At 44.4% G+C, this 22,287-nt stretch overlaps 1 protein-coding gene across 2 annotated transcripts in view; it reads left to right on the forward strand.

Annotated features, from left to right (window-relative positions):
- The window catches only part of BRINP2 (BMP/retinoic acid inducible neural specific 2), a 123,308-nt gene that overhangs the window by 64,301 nt on the left and 36,720 nt on the right, over nt 1–22,287 (forward strand). For both annotated transcript variants that reach the window (XM_072830744.1, XM_072830743.1), the window contains exon 2: nt 428–768. In XM_072830744.1, coding sequence (XP_072686845.1) covers nt 500–768 — 269 coding nt within the window. In that variant the 5' untranslated portion in view covers nt 428–499. The remainder of the gene's footprint in view (nt 1–427; nt 769–22,287) is intronic.

A 22,287-nucleotide genomic window follows, 5' to 3' on the forward strand; every position in this document is an offset into this window, starting at 1 on the left:
CGTGGGGCTATTACTGGTGGATACAGAGTGAACACTTTGGGCGAGGAAGACAGAAGCAGCAGAAGGCACGGAGTCCCCATAGGAGAGAGGTAGAAGCAATCTACCCTAAAGGTTGGTCAGATGACCAGAGTTCAAAATTCTGGTTTCTTCACCTAAAAGCTGCATGAACTTCAGCAACTCTTCTTCCTCTTCCTAAACCCCACCTTCACATCTGTAAAATGATGACAGTGGTGTTTCCTCTAGGATTGTTTTAAGAACGGAAGGGAATGCACATCAAGCGCCCTGCTGGGTGCCTCGCGCCGGGGCGCTGTCCGCATCAGCACCTCCGGGAGCGCGCCCTGGCCACCCATGTCGGAGGCGCACGGGCCGCGGGGTCGAGACCAGGGCGTCCCACTGACACGTGCCTGTTGGACTTTTCTCGTTCCAGGAGCCCTGGAGGAGAGGCACAGAGGCGGAGAGCGTGGCGAGAGAATGAAGACACCAACCGGCCGGGAGAAGCATGAGGTGGCAGTGCGGCACTCGGTTTAGAGGGCTCGGGCGGGCGGCGGCCCCATGGGCAACCCTGCTGGCGCTCGGCCTCCCGGGCTGGGTGCTGGCGGTCTCGGCCACGGCCGCCGCGGCGCCCCCCGAGCAGCATGCCCCCCCCGCCGGCCAGCCGCCCCTGGACTGGCTGCTCACCGACCGCGGCCCCTTCCACCGCGCCCAGGAGTACGCTGACTTCATGGAGCGCTACCGGCAGGGTTTCACCACCAGGTACAGGATCTACAGGTGAGCGCAGCGGGGGGCTTCCCCGGGGTGGAGGGCCCAGCCCGCTCCCAGGGCGCCCAGGCCCAACCAGAAGAGAACAGGTGGGGCAGCGGCCCGGCAGGGATAACCAGCCTACCGTGTTGGTTTAAAAAAGAGAGAGAGAGAGAGAGAGAGAGAAAATACATACAAGCTGGAAAACCTGCTGATGCCTCCTGGGGAACTTAGCAAAAGGGTTTCTATTTATAGGTTGTGCTGCTTATAAATTGAGGACAAATCAGGCGGCTTGGAGTCAGCGTGTGGCCTGCGCTGCTGCAGGAGGTCAGAGTCAAACGCTGGGGCCGGGTTTTAACTAATGGGTTTAGATACTTTTATGAGTTGTAATTACCTAGACATGCAAATGAAGGAAGGGCAGCTCCAGCTCCTGCTGAATGGTGGTCTGGGGAGACCTTTCCGGTCAGGGGCACGCCTGCACTGTCCCTCATCCCCACCACCGCCTCCACTGACCTTGCCCATGGCAAAGGGCTGTACCTTCTTGGCCCTTTAGACCTATCCTTGGGAGCATCAGAGCTGAAAGTCAGACATGAGACTGGCCAGGGCCATCTGATGAGGGATGAACCAGGAACATATTCCAGGCTGCTGGGCCAGTACTTCAAAAGGAGAGGGTTTCTCGAAATCCTCACCTCCAGTGACCCAGTGAGCCTCAGGGCTCCCAGGAGTGCATCTCTGAATAAAAACTTCCCCTTCATCCCTCTGCCCACTCGCCCTGTTGTCATGGCTCTTTTGTCCTCTTCACCTTGCCCGTGGTCTTCAGACAACCCTGGGAGCTTTGCTGAAATTTTTTCCTTTTATCAAAGACATTTATTTTCCAATTACAAATGAGTTTCTAATGCAACAAAAAGAGAGAAAATACAAAAAAAAAAAAAAGGCACAAAAAGAAACAAAACCAGAAAAATCACCTGTTCCTTTAGCAACTAGAGGTTGATACTGTTTACCTTCTGGCACATGCATTTCTAGTCATATGAGCATACTAGTTTGTGGCCCTCTTGCTGGATCTAGCACTTTACATGCCTTATACACATTGGCTCATTTAATACTTACAACAAGCCTATGTTGGAAGAACAATTATTATTCTCTTTTTACAGATGAGTTCAATGACATCCAGAGAAGTTAAGTAAATTGCCAAAGCCCACACAGCTATTAAAGGGTGGAGGAAGGATTAGCTTCCAAGTAGTTCTTCCAAGTAGTTCTGAGTTCTTAAAATATATTTGGAGACGTTTTGTTGTTGTTTCTGAGAGCTTTTTTTTTTTAAACTTCTGCAATAACCATGCAGTCTATTTAGGCTATTATAGGGTATCAGAAATAAGGTCTTAGGGTATTCATCACTAGAAGACCCCCTAATGGGAAGAGAAGCCATTTACAGGCTGTTCTCCTGGTACATGATTCCCACACACGGATGCAGATAAAGGACAAGATGAGCTATTTGAGAGTCTGGCACACTTCATGGGTGCAGACATATATAGGGATAAAGTCCTGCTCTCAGGAGCAACTGCCCAGTTCTCCTTTCAAACCATTTCTCTTCTGCTGTGCTTGAATCCAGTCTGGTCTTGGAAGAGATTGCAGTTCGCACCCTGCTTCAGGGGCTCTAGTCTTTGCCATCCTCTAAAGACTACAGAAGAAATTCTCTTGGGCCACTGAGGCAGCATGCAGGCAACCCAGGCTGGGAGAGTCAGAGTTAGCTCAATTGAAGCTAAGTGAGCAGAAGAGATTGACTCGACTTTCAGTAAATATATAAGAAACTGGACCTGTACCCCCCCACACACACAAATTTCTTATAAGGTAAATTCAAAATGATGCTTCTCTTTATTAAACAATTTCTTTTCCCATCGTGAGAGAGAGAGAGACAGAGAGAGAAAAAGAGAGAAAATCCAACCTAGCATATATTTAAGCTGCAAATCCCTCTGGTCCAGGAAAACCAGATTTAATTTACCTTAGACCTTTTCAGTTCATCCCAATCTTTGAGAAGCATGATCATCACCAAATATATACGTATATATTTTAAGTATATTGGAACTAAAATGTCAGGCCCGGGATCCCAACGCCGCCATCCACTCAAAGGTCTATAGAAACTAAAGGGAATAAATCATCACTTTTCTTCTCCCTCAATAGATTTTTCTCCTTATGGAGACCCAGCCCTAAGCCTGGCAGCCACTGAATGCCTGGGCGGCAGCTCAGAGCTGGCCCATGGGGAGTGTCTGTAATCACTTCTGCACCATCAACTGTTCTATCAGTTGGTAATGGTTTTCTGATCATTTAATGTGACAAGCTCTTACACTGTGCCATTCTGTTTCTCTGGGGTCAGTTATTGCACATGAACCTGTACTTGGGGAAACAGTAACCAGTCATTCTGACAGGAATGCAGCGTTCTGATGTGTGACCCTTTGGTGGAGCAAAGAGAGAGTGGTCACACACGGCTGCTCCAGGAGCATTCTGGGAGTTTTGCCTTTAGTTATTAAGCAAAATGGTGGGCCCATGGATATTGATGTAGGGCTCTATATTACCCCTGTGGGAATTCATTTATATCCCATCCTCTTCTGTCTCTAGTGGCAATTCTCTCTGGCAACTTCAAGACCTTGCTTGCTCAGATGAAAGTGGTCACAAACAACTGGTAAAATATACATTGAAGGTCATCCCCAATGACCAGAGGGCATTTGTTCTGGAAGGCCACAGGGAGGAAAAGCTTACAGAGAACATCAACTCTGGATTTCAGACAGCATTTGTCTTTCACTTGTTCCTTTAAGAGAGCTTTCTGAACATAGAAATCAGATGGTATCCACATGTGCCTTCCATAGAGGAAAAAAGGTGAACTGTGGTGAGGGAAGATTAAGATATCCCAGTGGGTCTAGAATATGTGGTGCAGAAGCACATGAAGGTCTCTCACAGAGGAGGAGAGGGGCTCTCCTCTTCTTGTGTGTGAACAGGTCATAACTAGCATATAGCAAGGTTCTAAGGTTAAGCTCTGAATCCCACCTATCAGAATGTGCTCTTACTTTGGGAAGATGATTGGTTGTTCTAGAATAGCTTTGGCCTCCAACTGCAGGCCCCTGGAGATTGCTGCTCTGTTGATGTCCATGTCAAGTTTGTGCTAAAACTTCAGTGTGCTTTAGAGTGAAGCTTCTGAAGCCTAATGACCTGAATTCTAATCCTGGAGCTGCAGTTTACTAGCTGTATATTGTTGGGCAAATTACTTAATTGCTGTGTTCTCCAATGCCCTTGTTTGTAAAATCATGAAAATAATAATCGCATACCTAATGGATTGATGTGAAAATTAAATTAGTGAACTGATGTTAAGCACAGTGTTTAATAAATAATAACTATTATTGGATTGTCCTCAACAAATATTAGCCAATGAAAGAGTGGTATTGAGATGAGAACCATGGGTACTACCTTTGTGATAATGTCCGCTGAGGGCTTCACATCGACAGACTACATGGCAAGGAGAAAAAAAAAATCATTCTTTTGCTTTCCTTTTCAAAGCACCTTTACCCCTCAATCTGTCTCTCTTTGGGAGATAAAGCTAACCAAAGGATAAATGAATTCTCTCTGGCACACACTTACTGGTCACTATAGGTAAAAATCTTTCTCCTAAATTTAAGGATTGCTAACTGAGCAAGCCTTCTTTGGACATACTCCAGAAGCCAGTCATTGCCTGCTTCCTGTCTTTGGGGATGAAATGAACAATCTCAGGATGGCATTGTTGTGAGAAGAAAGACAACATGCATTCTTGTTAAGCCTTCCTAAATAACAGGATGGGCTTGACTATCTTACTCAACTTCGGGCGAGTTTTTAAATCCCATTAACCCATCTCTCACCGTGTCCTCAAGCCCTGGTGACCAAGATCTGAACAATCAGCCCACTTCTCAGACTTTGTCTCTTAACAGCCTAAGAGCTATAAGAACAGAGATCTTGTCTCTGATTCCATTTGTGACCTCAATGCCCTCTCCCTTGTTTGACTCCATAGCCCACACCAGGACAGACACTTAAGTGCTCACCTCTCACAGCAGTGCCGTGAGACAGGTGGGGGCTCTTAAGATCCAAGGCAATGAGATTGACTTGGTCAAGGTCGGAGAGGTAGCCACTCACAGCCAGAAATAGCACTCCGGGCTCCTGACTTCAGGTCTCCTGCTCATTACTCTAGACCATGCCACTTCCCTCTGACTGGTAAGTGCATCTTCATCATACCACGCAACCTAATCAGGCACCTAAATTGAACTGATGCAAATGTAAATATGGTTTCTCGAAACACTCTAGCGGTAATGTTCCATTCTCTCCTTGCTACAAATCAAAGTAATGAGCAGTCTGTTTTTTTTATTTCTTTTTGTATTAAAGCTTTAATAGAGAGATAATCATGGTATTGGAAAAAATCCAAGCCACTATGATGGAACGCTTGAAACTCGGAAAGAATAAATTAAAATTAAGAGAGAAAAGTTAGAAATCATACAGAACAATGAGCATAATATGGTGGTTAGGAGAAAAGCAAAGCTAGGTATAATTTCAAATTATTACCCCCATTTCTATCTGCTTCTTTTTTAGAAAGGAAGGGTCTGGGGATACATTAGAAGCCTTTTGGGAGGAAAACAAACCAAAAGAGAAATTAAATAGGTATCTTCCTTGACAAAAAAGGATATTATATTTTGATCATATTTTGGGAAAATTTTGAGAACCAAAGTAGGACAAAACTGAAAAACAAGGGGCTGGAGTGATACCCAAAAGTATGTAGATTGAGGCAGCAATGTGTTTGAGCAAGTGCATCTGGAAACATCCAATAGGGCGAGCAGGTATAGAGTCCGGTGATGTGGTGAATGAGGGCAGTTAGGCCAAAAGGACCTTTCAGTAGGCCCCAGGCAATAACCCTCTGAAAAAACAGTCTTTGTGCAGTTCATCAAGATTGGGTAATAGCTCACATTTGAGCTAAGCAAGAAATGGGAACAACCAAATATTTGACCCATACTACTCCAAGTGTGGTTGTGCATCAGTGGCATCGGTGTTCCTTGAGAGCTCTTAATCATTACCGGACCCAGTGCCTCACCCCAGACCTACAGAGCATTTTAACAAGAGCCCCAGATGAACGGTGGGACACGAAAGCTTGAGAAGTACTCTACTCGATTACCCTAAGTGTTGGGAGGTAGAGAGGAGAGCAGGATTGACCAGGGAGGAGAAAGATGGAAGGAAGGCATCCCCCAGGATGCATCTGAGATCATGGGAATATTTACAGGAGATGTTACAAATGAAATTAGAATAGTCGTCAAGGGAGGTGAAATTCAGGAGTTACTAGCATCAAGACACATGAACTCATAAGGATAGATCCAGCAGCTGGGAGAAAAGTTTAAAAGCAGAAAAGGCTGGAGGGCCTAGAACCAGCCTGTGGGTGCCTCCGGGGAGATAGGGAGGTGAGGAATCGAAGAGCAGCTGTGGAAGCAATCACACAGGAGGAGCTCCAGAGCTGATTTAGCATCCGGACCACGTCTCACGGACTAACAAATACTGATTTGGATAAACAGTGAACCCTGGGAGAGGCACCATCTCCAATTAAGAGATCACAATCCACATAAATAAACGACAACCAAAGGCAACCTGAGTCTGCCTGGGTAAATCCCAGTGATTTCCTAGGCGTGCAGTACAGCAACTGAGGTCGAGGAAGGGTGTGTTATCACGCAGCTGCAGGGCACCACAGCAGGGGCTGTGGTTCTCAGGGGGGGTGAGACAGGCAGGAGGAAGATGAGCTCTTCTGGAGAAATGGCCTCACCCAAGTGAATTGGTTGATCTCTGAACTTCTCACTGGATCTGTATTTCGACAACAAGGGAGTTTGTCGGGCTAGAAGGGGAAAATGAATGGTGTAAAAAAAAAAAAAGAAATTAGAGCAAAATTAGAGGCAAGGTGGCAATGATGAGGCTGCAGTTCTGGTCACAGGCAGTATTTCTCTGTCCACAGGTGAGAAGGTAGGAGAGGGACAGAACAACATGTTGAGAATTTAATCAAGAGTTTGGTGCTAGTTAAATGCACAGCACCTCTGACATATAATATCTAATCTAGGCTATGGGCCCAGCATAAGATCTTCACCCAAAGAATTTCATTTTAGAAATGTCTGGAAGGCCCTTGAATGGTGCCTTGCCTAGTCTCATCCTTATGTAGAATCCTATCTCCATCTCTGACATAGAAACACACAATGCAACAGACCCCTATGAAGCTTCCCATTGTGTAAAAATAACTGAATGAGAAACTGTTCTGCTCTCTTAGAACAAGAAGAAATAACACATAAACAAACAACTGCAGTGTAAGAGCATAAACAGAGCAATATTCATTCAGCTAGCTTTTTTTTTTTTAAAGGTTTTATTTATTTATTCCTGAGAGGCACAGAGAGGCAGAAACATAGGCAAAGGGAGAAGCAGGCTCCCTGCGGGGAGCCCAATGAGGGACTCAATCCCAGAACTGCAGGATCATGACCTGAGCCAAAGGCAGACACTCAACCACTGAGCCACCCAGGTGTCCCATTCAACCAGCATTTTTGAGGGCCAACTCTTTGGTTATGCTTCTACATGAGTCTGATAAAAGCCAGGAACAAGGAAGTCACAGTTCTTGATCTGATGGAACTTGCAGATAAATACATTTGGAGATCTCTGTACAGAAAGGTCAAGGAAGGCTGGAATCAAAGGGGAAGAATAGATGAGACCCTGATGGATGAGTAGAAAGTGTCCAGTTGGAGATCTGGGGAATGGTGTGGTAGCCACAGGGATGGGAGCACACTGAGCAGCCTACCCCATGTGTTTAATGTAAATGTCAAGAAACACATGACCCAGGGGATCCCTGGGTGGCTCAGTGGTTTAGCGCCTGCCTTCAGCCCAGGGCATGTTCGTGGAGTCCCAGGATCGAGTCCCACGTCAGGCTCCCTGCGTGGAGCCTGCTTCTCCCTCTGCCTGTGTCTCTGTGCCTCTCTCTCTCTCTCTTTCTCTATGTCTCTCATGAATAAATAAAAATGCATATTTTTTTTAAAAAAATGAAACACATGACCCTGTCCGTCCTTCAGCTGCTCTGTCCCACTGTGTCATTTCTGCTATACCTTGACCCTCCAAAATCCCAAAAGGGCCCCTTAGACACTGCTTTCTGCCAAGGTACAGTCTCAAAACACTCTCACTTGGAGGGGCATGTCATTTTCCTATGTTAACGGTGAGTAGAATGAAGCAAAAATAATTGTGTATCCGGTGAAGGTAGAGCCAAAGGCAATTCCTTCTGTTTCTACCTGAGAAAAATGGGATGTGAACTTTTGGCTGGTGAGAAAATGGTACTCGGTGCTGTAAGGCCCAAGAAAGTCACTGGTTCATCTGAAAATCCAGCACCTTTTATGCTTAAAAAATCAGATACAAGGTAGACTTAGCACACTGTGTATTTGCTCACTTGGTCCTCTTACAGGTATTTGTGGAGTCTCCTTTGTGCATAGCATGATTCTGGGCACTACAGCAAACTACAAAAGAGAGAAAACAGGCTTCTGCAGGTTTCTGGGAGCTCAGCAGTCCAGTTTGAGTGACAGTCCACATACTGGAAAACACATGGGAATGTAGCATCTCAAAGGCCGGGGAGAAGACACTTAGTACATTTGCAGTGAGCGATGGATGGATTTGTCCATGACCCGGATGCCACATCAGAATCAGTTCTCAGGAAGCCAGTCCCAGGTTCCCCCAGGACAAAATGACTCCTGCCAAATTTTCTTATGTCTTTGGGGGCTATATCCAGGTTGTCCACCCTGGCTTAAAATCGGATTACAAAGATGGTCTGTGAAGAGAAAAATGTAAAACTAAAAATGTGCAAGAAATGGGGGGGAAATCTAGGATGACCGAGGGGAGGAAAGCAAGATTAGCTTTGTTTTCAGATGAGATTTAGTAGCAAGATCTTGAGTCGGTCGTGCAGAGAAAAAGAGGATTAATTTTTGCTTCCAGAAATAATTAATTTTATTCATGAATGAATTGCTACTTAGAGCTGTGTACATGGAGAGACGAGTGAGGTAGGCTCCGTCTAGAAACCATCACAACACAGATGCCAGCAGACAGGGACACTGGCTAGTCATGTGGTCTTTTCCTTTTCCTTTTTTTTTTCTCCTCAAGAGAAGAGCTTTTTCTGGGTCAGGGATTCTCATTTTTTTTTCTTTATTCCGCTTCTGCCACATTTATCCCACCTCAGGGCTTCCCACATCTCCCACAAGAAAATTATTTCAGTCCGTGTTGCTTAGAACAGTGAGTGGCACGTGGCGGGGCATTTCTTCATTCAGCACGTACTGATGGAGCACGTGAGTGCACCGGCCACTCCACAAGTGCTGGGGACACAGTGGTGAAGGAGACATGGCCAGGACTCAGGGGCCTCTGCCCTCCAGGATGATTCCCTGGAGCAGGTGGTTGGAGGCGGGGAGGTCTGTGCAGTGGTCCAGGGTGCCACCTGGGGAGTTTGGTCCCCTCGCCTACCATCCATCTCCTCCTCCGGGATGGGAGCAGGTGAGTGCACTCACAAGGTGCTGAGGGCAAGCAGAACACATTTATTACCACCAAGCTCGGCTAGAGGTGAAGGCTTGGACCCGAGTCCCAGACAGGGTTCCTCTCCCCACAATCCATCCCAGACTCAAATCAGAGACAACCGGAGCCTGCTGGTGCCCCTAACTGATTTGCCCGATCCTAAGTGAAGCCTCTAGAGAAGGCATTGCTCGATGCTATGGATGGGCCAGGTAGGTGGCCTCAGGTGGAGCTCCCCAAGGGCTGTGAGGAGGGGGACACTCTCAGAGGGACAGTCTGCTGGAGGGCACGGCGGTTTGAAAGATAAAAACGTTTCATAAGCAGGGATCTCAATGCATCGATCACACAGTATTAAGCATGAACCACAAGACAGATGCCTCTTACCAACCTCCCTGATTTTCCCATGGGATGAAGGAGTAGGGGGCAAAGAAAATAGGTTGTTCTGAGAGGGCAGATACATTGGCCACAATTTCTCTTTAACCCGGGAAAGAAAGCAAAGTATTCCCTCCAATATTAAATATTAGTAATATTAATAAATAATAATAACTCTATATTGAGTGTTCATTACATGCCCCACATTTACTAAGTGATCTATATCATATGTATCACACACACACACACACATACACACACACACTACAATTATCATAATGAGAAACTTACAAGGGAGCTCTCTGTATACATATGACAGATGAAGACACTGAGTTTTAGAGAATGTCATACATCTGGTAAGAGGAAGAGCCAGCCTCAATCCATACAATAGAGGATCTGACTGTTAAGTGCTTATTGAATCAGATACATAATTTGAGCCTGGGATTCTTAACGTTCCCAGAGAGATGGTGCCTCTAGTTGTAGCCACCTGTGCTCTCTGTCCCTCCTGCTCTTCCTTATGGCATTCCAGCAGGTCTTTGGGACTCAGAAGAAGGGCCTCGGGGGCTCAGCAGGCTCATCTCACTCAGAGATCCTGTAGTCCTCTGTTTCCACCAAAGTTCTCCATCTGTGCTTGGGCTCTGGGGAACCCTTAGTGGGAGGAAGCTACAGATGAATCTTCCTGAAACAATTCACCCACAGCAAATTCTGTGTGTGTCGGCTTTACACTGCTGGTATATTTCTGTAAGGGTGCAGTGTAAATTGAATTTCTGTAAATCGAATCCTCTACTAGAGGGACACTTAATGCCATTCCAAAATGCAGTATCTTATTTTTTTGCCTGGCAATGGCTTATAAAAATTCAGTGTTAAGTAAATCTGTAGCTCCTGCCTTTAGGATCAGGTATCTTCTGATTTATAAGCTACACATTTGGAGATGTCTTATGTTTCAAAGGATATTTTCATAAAGCCAGAAAACCCCTTTGGTGATGCAAATAACCTCTGCTTATTAGGATACTTCTTAAATTGCCAGTTCCTTACGTTGACACAAGTGACATATGCTTTGGGTCACTCTCCCTTCCCTTTGCAGTCCACAACACACCATGGGATCAGATGGAGGCTGGGGCTTCGCAGCTAGTTGTGGGATTTGCAGGTATAGGTGGGGGCAGATCAGGGCTGTTAGACCTGGGATGTGGTTTGGGGAAGATGGAGGAGTCTAGCACAGCTACCTCTGCCTGCTGTGTTTTTCCCTCTGTATCTGATTTTTTTTTTTTAGCATTTTATTTATTTATTTGAAAGAGAGCATGAGTAGGGGGAGGAAGAGCAGAGGAAGAAGGACAAGCAGACTCTGCACTGAGCGCAGAGTCCTACACAGGACTCTACCTCACGACCCTGAGATCATGACCTGTGCTGAAGTCAAGAGTTGGATGCTTATCCCAATACCCACACCTTGCACTTTTTTAATGCTCCCTGGTTGTCCCTAAGCCCATAAATGTGCCTCTTTTTCCCTCCCACTACAAAGACCAAACAAACTCTGGTGTCACAATGAGTCAGGGTGGACAAAAAGTCTCACTGGCCAGGTAGATGGCCCCAGTTGGGAGAAAAATGTGATAGCCAGAACCAGCACCACACCAAACCCTTCATTATCAGCCCCAGTGCCTGAGAGAATTCTCATTTCCTTGTTTGCCAGGAGAGCCTGTACCTTACCTGGAGATAGGCTAGTAACGGAGCAGGGACAGGAAGGGAGACTCTTCAGGGAGTGAGTTCTGGATCCGCAGAAGCATGTAAACACCCTCATGAGATGGTCCCTCAACATGGCTGGTTCCCAAGGACCAGGGTAAACTGTACATAGCACAGTAAGCTGGCCTTGGCTTGGCTGTTTCTCTCTATGTTCTAGGCTGTGAGTCTGTAAAGATGGAGAGGAAGGGAGGCTGTGCTCATCCCTGAATGTCAGCCTTGGTCATCTGGGAATTCATGCTCAAATGGAACTTGATAGAAGACATGTGGCTGTTGGGATGCCTGGGTGACACAGTCTGTTGAGCATCTGACTCTTGATTTTGGCTCAGGTTGTGATCTCAGGGTCATGAGAATGAGCCCCATGTTGGGTTCCACACTGAGTGTGCAGTCTGCTTGGGACTTTCTCCCTTTCTTGCTGCAGCTCCCCACTGCACTCTTCCTCAATCTCTAAAATAAATAAATGAATCCTTAAAAAAAAAAAGGAAGAAGAAACATGGTCCCAGAGGCAGATAATACATGTTTTGCCTTCTGTTACCACTATGTAGGGCGGTGTCCATGTTAGTGCTTGGAGTTTGGTAAACTAAATCTGGGAACCATGGATTTGGTGATCTGCCTGGGACATAAGGCTGAAGCTGCCAAGGCAGTGACTGGAAGAGGCCCAATGGCGTGGGGTGGCAGGACGGTACCCAGTGATGCTTGGATCTGTGAATTAGAAGGAAACTTGAAAATCACCTGTTTCCTTGCCAGTGTAGACAACCACTCTACAAATCCCCACGGAGGTGGTCAACCAGCCTTAGCTTGAGTGCTTCCAGTCCTGGGTGTTCACTGAGGCCAATTCCCATGCAACAGCCCCAAACACTAGAAAGATCTTTCTGATATAGAATCAGTCTTTCTTCCCATAATTCCACTTACTGGTCCTGACTCTGCTTTCTTGTTTTATTTCCTGACAATAAGTCTAAATGCCTCTTTTCCATGTCAGGTCTCTAGATTCTTGGAGACTTTTATCCTCCCTGATTCTTTGACTTGTTGGCACTGTGTGGCTTCCCTCCAGAAGTTCTTCTCTCTCTCCTTCCCCTCCTCCCATTCTCTCTCAAACTGTCCTTGTTTCTTTTGCCCGACTCTCCCTTTTCATCTTTCTGCATAAGGAAAATTCCAGAAATTTACTTTGTCGTGACATTTTCTTCCAATTCTGGCTCCTAGAGAGCTTGCTGGCTTGCTCATCTTTCAGAGAACTCAAGGCTTCTGTCACGGATCAGTAGTAGTTCAACATTATGGACTTTTCTCGGATCAGGCATTTTCCTGCCTACAGACTTCTTTGACTTCCTGTGTTCCAGGCAGTTCTGGAAGGTTAGTGGTGGTGATTCTAGGTCACAGGTATGCCTCAGAAGATGTTGTGACTTTGCTCTGGAACTGAAGCACCATTGCTTCAGGAAAAGTTGGAAATATGTGCTGGGCTTATGGTAGGAGAATACAGGTTTTTCATTCAAGTTAAATGTGCGGTGGGGAGGGGGTTTCCTAACTTTTTCTTCAGCTCTTCAAGGCATTGGATCCACTTCCCATTTGATTTGATTTGGGGGCACCTAGATTTAGTTTTTGTGGTAAAACCATAACCAGAATGGCACTCATTATGTTTCCTACTACACTTAGGTCTCCTGTATCCTTTGCTGTGCTTCATGGTCTGGGAACTGGAACGGTACAGCCACCGCCTACTGACTCCTGCCTCTTCCCCATCCTCTTCCCCCATTTGAGTTGTGTGGCTTCCATCTCGGAGCTGTCTGTCAAAGACAGTCTCTTCTCTCTTCTCTTGGCTTCACTGTTTACCACTGGTACTTTGTCCAATCCAACCTGCCTGATACCCTCTGCAGGTTCCTCTGTGCCCAAAGGATAAAACTTGAATGCATTCTCTTGACATGAGAGTCCCTTCCAAATCCATCCATTCACTATTTCAATAAATATCCAATGAACACTGACTCTGTGCTGCTGACTGTACCCCACCATTTATTCCTGCTATCCTTTGTTCCAGTCTCACTAAACATCTCCAGATTCACCCAGATACAGACGGCTCCTTTAGATCCCGTGTGTCTTTCCATGTCCCATTCCCACTTCCTGAATAGATCCTTCCATTTTCTCTGCCAGCCAGACTCCTGCTCACCTTTCAAACCCACTTAAAGATCAGCATCCTGTGAAATCTTCTTTGGCTCCTGCAAGAGGGTTGGTTATTTCTACTTATGATTTCCCATCAATATGTTCATATTTCTGCTATAGAATTTATTTTGTGTATTTATTTACTTACCTGTCTTTATTTGTTCTTCTCTCGGCTCTGACCTCCTTCAGGCAACGAACACGTTTTATTTCATCTTTTTATCTCTAGTTCCCAGTACCATGTCTGCCACATGTTTAGGATATAATAAGAGAATGAAATCCCTTAGTGTGAGTAGGATGTTCTGGGACTGAATTAGATGGAAGGAGAAAACAAGTGGTTGAGGCTCCAGGCTCTAGAATCATACTGTGTAGGTGTAAATTGCAGTTCTGTTACTTCTAGTTGGGTGAACTTATACAAGTTGTTTTGCATCTGAGCTTCATTTTCCTCATCAGTAAAATGGGTAGAATAATAGGACTTTCTTTATTAGGACTATTTGGTGATAACTAAAAGTACAATTGGGTTTATTTCAAGATAAGTGCGTTATTCTTTTTATGAGGTGGTCTCCTGAGAATAAACATGGAACAAAGTAGAGTGGGAAATCTCGAGAAGAGGGAAGAAGAGAAAATGCAAAGAGTTTAATTGAGGAAGAGGAAAGAAAGCAGGAGCTTTCTACTATATCAAATTCTTTCTACTTTAATCTCCATACATTAATCAGATTTATCACTTAAAATCCACATTCTGTTCTCCCTAACTGTAGCCTCAGTTAATCTATTCATTGATTTTATAGTTATAGATAGTTCACCGTAAATCCTTCACAGTGACAGGTGCTTTTCCCTTAGAGCAGGACTCACACACTGTGATTCTCCAGCATAAAAATCAAGCGGCTCAAAACTAACACCATTTCCATCTAGACTCGGAAAGCAAGAGAAAGAGACCCCATATGAGAATGTTACTGAGCTGAGGAGAAATGGGAGCATGGATGCTTGACTACATAGACAATAAAATCAGGTAATTGAAAGAGACCCTTATCAAGATAGGCAATAAAATCAAGAGTGAAGATGATTTTGCCAGGCTGGAACAGGAGATTGACACGATCGAGGTATTAGAGTGGGCTAACTGCTGGAACAGACAGTCTCCAAATCTCAGTGACTTAGTACAAGTTTATTTAATTATTTACTTATTGCTCGTGTCTGGTGCAATTTATGAGATGGTTAAAAGGAGATTGTTTCATGAAATCATTCAAGACCAACATTCCGTCCATTTAGTCACACTCTGTCCTCCCCCAGCGTCCTGGTAAACAAGGAAAGAGAGGGAGCAGGAAGGGTTTCATGGGAAGTCTTATGGGCTTGGTCTGGGTTCTCATTCCACTGGCCAGAACCCAGTCACATGACTATATTTATTTGTTTATTTTAAAGATTTTATTTATTTATTCATGAGAAACACAGAGAGAGACAGAGACACAGGCAGGGTGAGAAGTAGGCTCCCTCCGGGGAGCCCGATGTGGGACTCAATCCCAGGACCCTGGGATCACGACCTGAGCTGAAGGGAGACGCTCAACTACTGAGCCACCCAGGTGCCCCACATGACTACATTTTTTTTTTTCATGACTGCATTTAAACACAGGGGAAGCTGGGGGAAATTTGTGTACCTCTGATCCCAAGGGGAAGGTAGAAATTGTTTTGAGAACACTTTCCAGTCTCTGCCAAGAAGGATGGAATGCAAGAAGGTGGTGAAGAGCAAAACCCTAGATTTAAGTTCAGAATGCCAACTTCACTAATACAGGAAAGACATGGACTGGCTCAGCCATTAAAATAAAAACAAAAACAAAAACAAAAACAAAAAACCAATCTGGGATTGGAAAGAAATGAGGGGTTCTGGTTGACTATGAGATTACTGTTAGCCAAGAATATTTTTGTCTTGAAAAAAAAAAAAGGAATGTAAATGTGTTAACAATACTTTAATAAAACAAGTGGGAGAATTTAAATAAATTTACTATATAAATATTAAAAAGGAATGCAATATTCAGGAGTGTTAATAAAGGAAATAGATTTCATACATATATGAAAGATCATATATATGTATGAAAGATCATAAACTGTCTTCGCTTTTGATTAGCTCTGTGTCCTTGACGAAGATACTTATCTGAGCCTCAGCTAGCTCAGCTATAAAATAAGACTAAACTCGTGGTATGTATCAGGTATTAGTTAACTGTTGCCATACTTATGGACATAAAAGTAACCCCCAAACTCAGTTAAAACAATAATAATTTTTCTCATTCATGCATCTGTAGGTTGGCTGGGTTTAGTGTGCTTCAGGCTACAGGTCTGCGAGGAGGCCATTTGGTGTTTTCTCTGGTCACGTTTATCATAGGTCTCAGGCAGAAGGAGAAGCTCCTGCAGCTAGGTGGGGGGAAGCAATTCTCATGGCCAGGGCAGGTAGGCAGGAAGAAGAGGGAAAAAATGCAATGCCTCTTTAGATCTTGGCCAGGGACTGGCACCCTGTCACTTCTGTCCACATTCATTTGTCCAGAGTGAAGTCACGTAGCTACACCCAGTATCACTGGGGGAGGGAAATGAGGTCCATCCATAGGAGTGACTGATAGTGTGAAGTCACATAGCAAAAGGCATTCTTTCTAATCCACGTGGGAATGAGGATTCAGTCTACCACACTGACATTTATAAGATTGTGGTGATGATTTAAAAATATGTAAAACACCCAGTACCATGACTGGTAGCACAGGGGCTCAGTAGATAGACACAATGAGGATAGTTATGTTGATGATAATGATGTGTTCAGAAATTGTATCCTGTACTCTCCATGGCTCAGAACACAGCTACTGAATTGTGTTTAATTTTGGTTGCCATCTTTAAAAAGAAACACATTAACAAGCTAGATTGCAAGCGGAGAAGGTTTAGCATAAAGGCCTGGGAATCTAGAAACTATTGAAGGAACAGAAAATATTTAGTCCAAAGAAGAGTGGCTCATATAAAAAAGCAAATGCACCCAAATTCCGGAAAGGCTTTCTCATCACAAAGGAATAAACTTGTAGAATAATGGAAGGAGCTGCCAGTCGGGGGTGGGGGATTCTCTTAAGAGTTAAGCAGATAATGGGAAGCCCACAGACATTTGCTGTGGAGAAGCAAGGCCCCGGCTGTTAGCTTGCTGAGCAAGGACAAGCATAGCAGGAGGCAAAGAGTGGTGACCTGAGCCTTTTTCTCTACAGCTGAACAGATTTGCTGTGGGGAGCAGGTCAGGAGGTCAGGGCAGGGCTGAGCTTTCTGTGCCTGGGAAAACACAGATCTTAGCTCCCCCTTCAGTTCATTCTGGTCTCATAGATTCACTGGCCCTTCATTCCAAGGAGTGTGTTGTATTTCCTGGGGATCCTACAAACACACTGCCTTCAGTGCTCTCTCCAAGCCCTGGAGCCCCAACTGGACAGGGTGAAATTTGGCCAGCAGTGACCTCGTCCTCCTCTAAGCTTGAGTCTCCCCTCCCCATTTCTCCCAATCAGCCTTAATTAAACTGTTTGAAAGCTACAGCTTGATTTTAATTAGAGCAAAATTGGGAAGATTAGAATGAAATTGGCCAATCATTGTTTACGGGCCGTTGTTTGAGAACACAGCAGGCTGCTAAATTACCTACATGCCAGGCTGCTTGAATTCTCCCAGAATAGGGGAAGATGCAGGGGCACAGGGGCTTTGGGGGCAGGCCAGCCTCATCTCTGCTCTTGCTCCGCCTCCTGGAGTTATAGGGACCAAGATAGGATTTAACCAAAGAGTTCCCAAATTGAAGGCTTCCTGCCTTGGAATTCTTCCTTGGTGAATACAAGGCCAGAGAATTTCCTGGGAGGGACACCTGGATGGATCAGTGGTTGAGCTTCTGCCTTTGGCTCAGTTGATCCCAGGGTCCTGGGATTGAGTCCTGCTTGCTTCTCCCTTTGCCTATGTCTCTGCCTCTCTCTATGTCTCTCATGAATAAATAAATAAAATCTTAAAAAAAAATTTCCTGGGAAATAGGACAGAGGGCTATGGTGGCTCCTGAGCTTGAGCCCAGATAGAAAAGTCCTTCAGAGCAGAATCCAGGTTCTTGTCAGCCTCCACCCCTGATCGAATGAGACTTGGGTCACTTTTTGCAGTTTCTCTGTCTCTTCATCTTTAACCTAGAAAAGATGAGTAGTCGCTAATGATGGTTCTGTTTCCTCTTTCCCAAGATTCTTTCTTGAATAGGTAAAATAGTTGAACTTATGTGAAAATTGTGTACGATTTTTTTTTAATGAAAAGAAAGCTCTACACCCATGTAGGAGATTATGGTTTTTATTATAATTTCTTTTTATAGCTCAGATTAATCATGTCTTATTCATTATAGCAGTAAAGGCTCTAATAGCTAAGTACATTACAGTAATCTGTTGTTGAGATAGAAATCTCCTGATGATGTGATGTGTCTAGAAATACTGCCTTCTGTACAGGAGCCAAAGCACGATATATCCCTCAGCCCCTAAAATGTCCAGCTAAAGTGTGTGAAGCCATATTAGCTGACTCACTGAGGTAAATCGCTCATTGGTGGATTGAGTTCTGTGGTGGGAGCAGTAGCCCCTGATAAGAGGTATGTTTGGCAGAAGGATGAAGAAAGAGAAGACTTCCTTGTGTCTGGGACTGTTTAGGAAAATCGGTGGTGTTATTGAGACTCCTGTGTGAAACTGGCAACTCTCAAGGTAGCTGGGGATAGTCAACTCCCCGAGACAAAGTTGAGCTCAAAGACCTTTGGGTTTATCCAGAACTCTGTATGTGAGAACATTTCCCAGGGTCATTGGTTGACAGTTTACATAGACAAAGTCAAGTCACAGGAAAAATGATGAGAAAACTATTTGTGTCTTTGGCTAAGGCCAATCTTTTTTGGCTCCAAACTTCTTAAATATTTTATTTAATGACCTGTCCTGTGTCTTCCATCATTTTTCAAGGAAAATGGAAAAGCCAGTCATACATATTCTTTTTCTTACAAGCTTGGTTCCTACCCCAAACAGCCTCTTAGAGAATGATAACTCAGTCCCTTTCAGCATGGCAGACCCTTTGAAAACTCAAGGTTGGAGGAGGGTATGCCCCAAAATAGGTTACTGGAAGTGGATCAGGAAGCTGAAGAAGAGAGAAGGGCGGTATTTCCTATCACGACAGCCTACTCTTTCTGCCATTGTTTGCAAAGTGGTGCTTGGAGGTGGGCTTCCTGGGTTCCACAGCTGCCAAAAGACTTCCCCCCAACCTCACTGGGAGTCCCAGAACCTATTCTGAGAACTGCTGCCTGACTGAGCAGGTGATGATTGGTTGGCTCTGCTGGAAACAGCACTAATTGTCTCCCCAGGAACCCCAGCCTGGGGTCTAACTCAGGAGGAACACATGGGCTTCTAGCACTCTCGGATGCACTGCCACTGGAATGGGGGGATGCCAAGCCTGCAGGGGTGCCATGGGAGAGGGGCTGGGTAGGGCTGCATACTCAGGGTATAGAAAATGTGACATTCTAAATGACAGCCATACTGGTGGCCTTGGAAATGTGCCCAAACATGCGTCCCACACAGAAATGGAAATATAGGTCTATTGGAAAATGGGTAACAATTAATCTATCTATTAGCCCAAGGTCTCAGCACAAGCACATGTATTGCAGATCGCAGTATTCATTGTCACCAGATTGCAGCCTCATGGAGGCATAGTTTTGTTTTTGTTTTTAAACTGTGGAATTCTTTCTAAAATACTCTCTCTCTTAAGGCTTCCCAGGGAGGGAGGTTTCATAGGTAATATCTCTTCATGGGAGCTGAATCAATGTTCTCAGTTTACAAGCCAGAAAAGTGGTGCTTCAGTGCTGAGCTGCTAGAAACAGCCCCTGGGATGGAAGACCCCAGCTGTGCTCTTTCTGAGTCTTTCATGGCCAGGAGTGGGGGACCCTGCAGGGGGGCACACTTGCTGGCACAACTCTTGTTGACTTCGTATAACTTGGAAGAACCCAGTGCTGCAGTGTGCCTGGTGACGTGAGAGTTAGTAGCTGCAACTTGGAGGTGGTCTTTATTTACATCTTTCAAATTAGGAACATCATCAGAGGTCTTCTTGCTTCCAACCCAGAGCCTGGTCCTGTCCCTGAGTCCTGCCAGAGCTCCTGTTTCCAGAGCTTGGTAAGGCTGTGGCTCTCCTATTGCAGGCCTTTTGGGGTTCTGGGGAAATCCCTAAATTCATGTACAACCAGAAGCATCATTTGTTGGCAATCTGGAACATTAGTGTTAAGCAGTTTGGGACAAAGATGACTATGATCATTTCAGAATGTGTAGAGAGATTTTTGGATTATGCCTACCACATTCTCTGTGTTGGTGTGTATAGCAGTGATTGATCACACACTGGTTTGACCTTCCAACCTGGATCATACGTTTCCTAAATTTTGTTTTGATTGTTATTAATGATTTTATGGGTATGTTAACCCTTTGATAGGAGTGTGTGTTGTTCGCTGTGGGCTAACGTAAAGCATGATGGAAAATGGAGTAGACTTCTGTTGATTATAGTGCCACATGGACACCTTTGCAGGTGGAGTCCATGCTAGAGAGTTCTGGTCACCCTTTGGCTTAACCTGTGAGCCCCTTAGTGGTCTCTGCTGATCTAAAGGCATTTTCCACGGGGGCTTCACTACTGTTTGAGATGTTTGCTCTCTCAGACTGTTTACTGTGTAACAAACACAGTGGGAGAAGATTTTAAGAGAAATGGCTAAATTGAAATGGAGATTTACTTGATGTCTTAATTGAAACAAAGATGATGGCTTAATTGAAGTAGTGTGTGTTAATATAATTGATATATAGAAAACATCCTTTTCCTAGGGAAAAAAAAAAAGAACCTTGATTATTTTATTACTGGAAAAAAACCCTGCTAAACGAGAAATCGGAAATGAACGTTTATTCTCTGAATAGCTCAGGCTGCCTTCCAGTATTGCCTTCTGAGGTTTGCAGATGCTGGAAAGAACCAGGTTAATAAGCTCTGTAAGTACATTTTTACCACTTTCTGGCTCAAACTCCTTTCACAGATGTTTCCACCATTATTTTGATTCAATGAAGAGCCCCAAAGGGTGGGGAAGAAACTTAGTGAAGTAGAAGAGAAAGCCACTGGGCACCCCCAGAGCCTGAACTGTGCTGCTGGCAGGTGAGGCCTATGCCTGGTTCTGGATTGACACCCCAGTACAGTTCACAGAAGTGGCTTTTGTGGTTTTTTTTTTTTTTTTTTTTGAGGGGAGGAGGGAGGTTCAAATATAGTTTCCATCCTTATGTATCTATTCTTTCTCCAATAAAATTCTCTCTTCCTCTCTCTCTCTCTCACATACACTCTCTTCCACTCACAAAATCGTGATTATTCTTTTTGAGTTTCACAGGGTAGGTGAAATAGCATGGTGGTAAAAACTGTGGACTGTGAAACCACACATCCTGTGTTTAAATCCTGACTCTGCCACCTACAGGGTGTTACCCACTAGGCAAATTAACTTATTTGTGCCTCATGTCCTCATCCATAAAATGAAGATAATGGTATTTTCCCCCTGATAGGGCTGTTTTGGATATTGTATTGGTTAATACTTGTAAGATGCTTGGGATGCCTGGCACATACTCAGAATTCATTAAATGTTAACCATTATTTTTTATTATTTGCTCATAAAATGCTTCCTAAGACAGTATCATTCATTTTTCTAAGTCATTTGTTATTCTGTGTTATGATTTCCTGAGCAGCCATAGGAGTTGGAATCAAGCCTTTATCTTTGATTTCTCCCATGGTACCTGTGTATGGACTTGATTTTTAATTAGGTCTCAATTTCTCCTTCTGCAAATGGGTGTATTGGAACCACCTTAGTTCAGAAAGGTTTTGCTTTGGTGTATATGCTACACTGCGTTTTGGATATGTGATAAATTCATGTTTATGTAGATAACTAAATGGAACGAAATGCTCCAGGTAACTAAATAATTTTGTTAAAAGATGGCAAACATTTAAAAATAATTAGGGTACCATAAAATACACTTAATCTCCACAGGAGAAAATTGTGTTATAGAAACAGCAGTATGATACTGACTTGGGTTTTAATCTCAGCTCTGCCGCTTACTAACTATGTAACTTCATGCAAATGACTTTCTTAACCTCTCAGAGTCTCACTGTTGCTATTGTCACCACCATCATAGTTGTTAATAGCACTGGGGGAGGGTCAGGACAGTAGCTTTTTGTTCTGGTTCTGGTAGCAATTGGTTATATGGTTTCAGCCAATCCCTTCCCTCTCCGTTTCATGGTTTTCTCATAACATAAGAGGAATGGAATAGGCCTTCTCAGCTGGTATGCATGCTGGCACTGCAAATGGATACGGATAGGTATGGGTATGGACAGGTATGTCCATATTAACCCTTTTAGCTCTTCGGGCAACTGGACAAAGCCTGGGGTAAATGAGCAAAGATGTCTTTAGCTTTGGGGCAACTGGGCAAAGTCTGGACTTCCTGTGCTTATCTCCTCAGTTCTGATCCCAATGTATCACATAGAGAATCTTCAATGTACATGATAATGTGAGAAAGATTGGCAAATAGTACTAAAGTGTTTCTTCTAATTCAAACAGCCCTGAGTTGTGTGACATCAGGCATATTACTTAGCTTTCTAAACTTCTGTAGCCTCATTCATTTCACTAATATATGCTCAAAACTCTTTTTGATTTGTATAAAATATATGATTTTCCAAGTCTGATGTTGGACAAAG

This window comes from Canis lupus, chromosome 6 (genome assembly GCF_048164855.1).
Source record: "Canis lupus baileyi chromosome 6, mCanLup2.hap1, whole genome shotgun sequence".
NCBI classification, from domain to species: domain Eukaryota; kingdom Metazoa; phylum Chordata; class Mammalia; order Carnivora; family Canidae; genus Canis; species Canis lupus.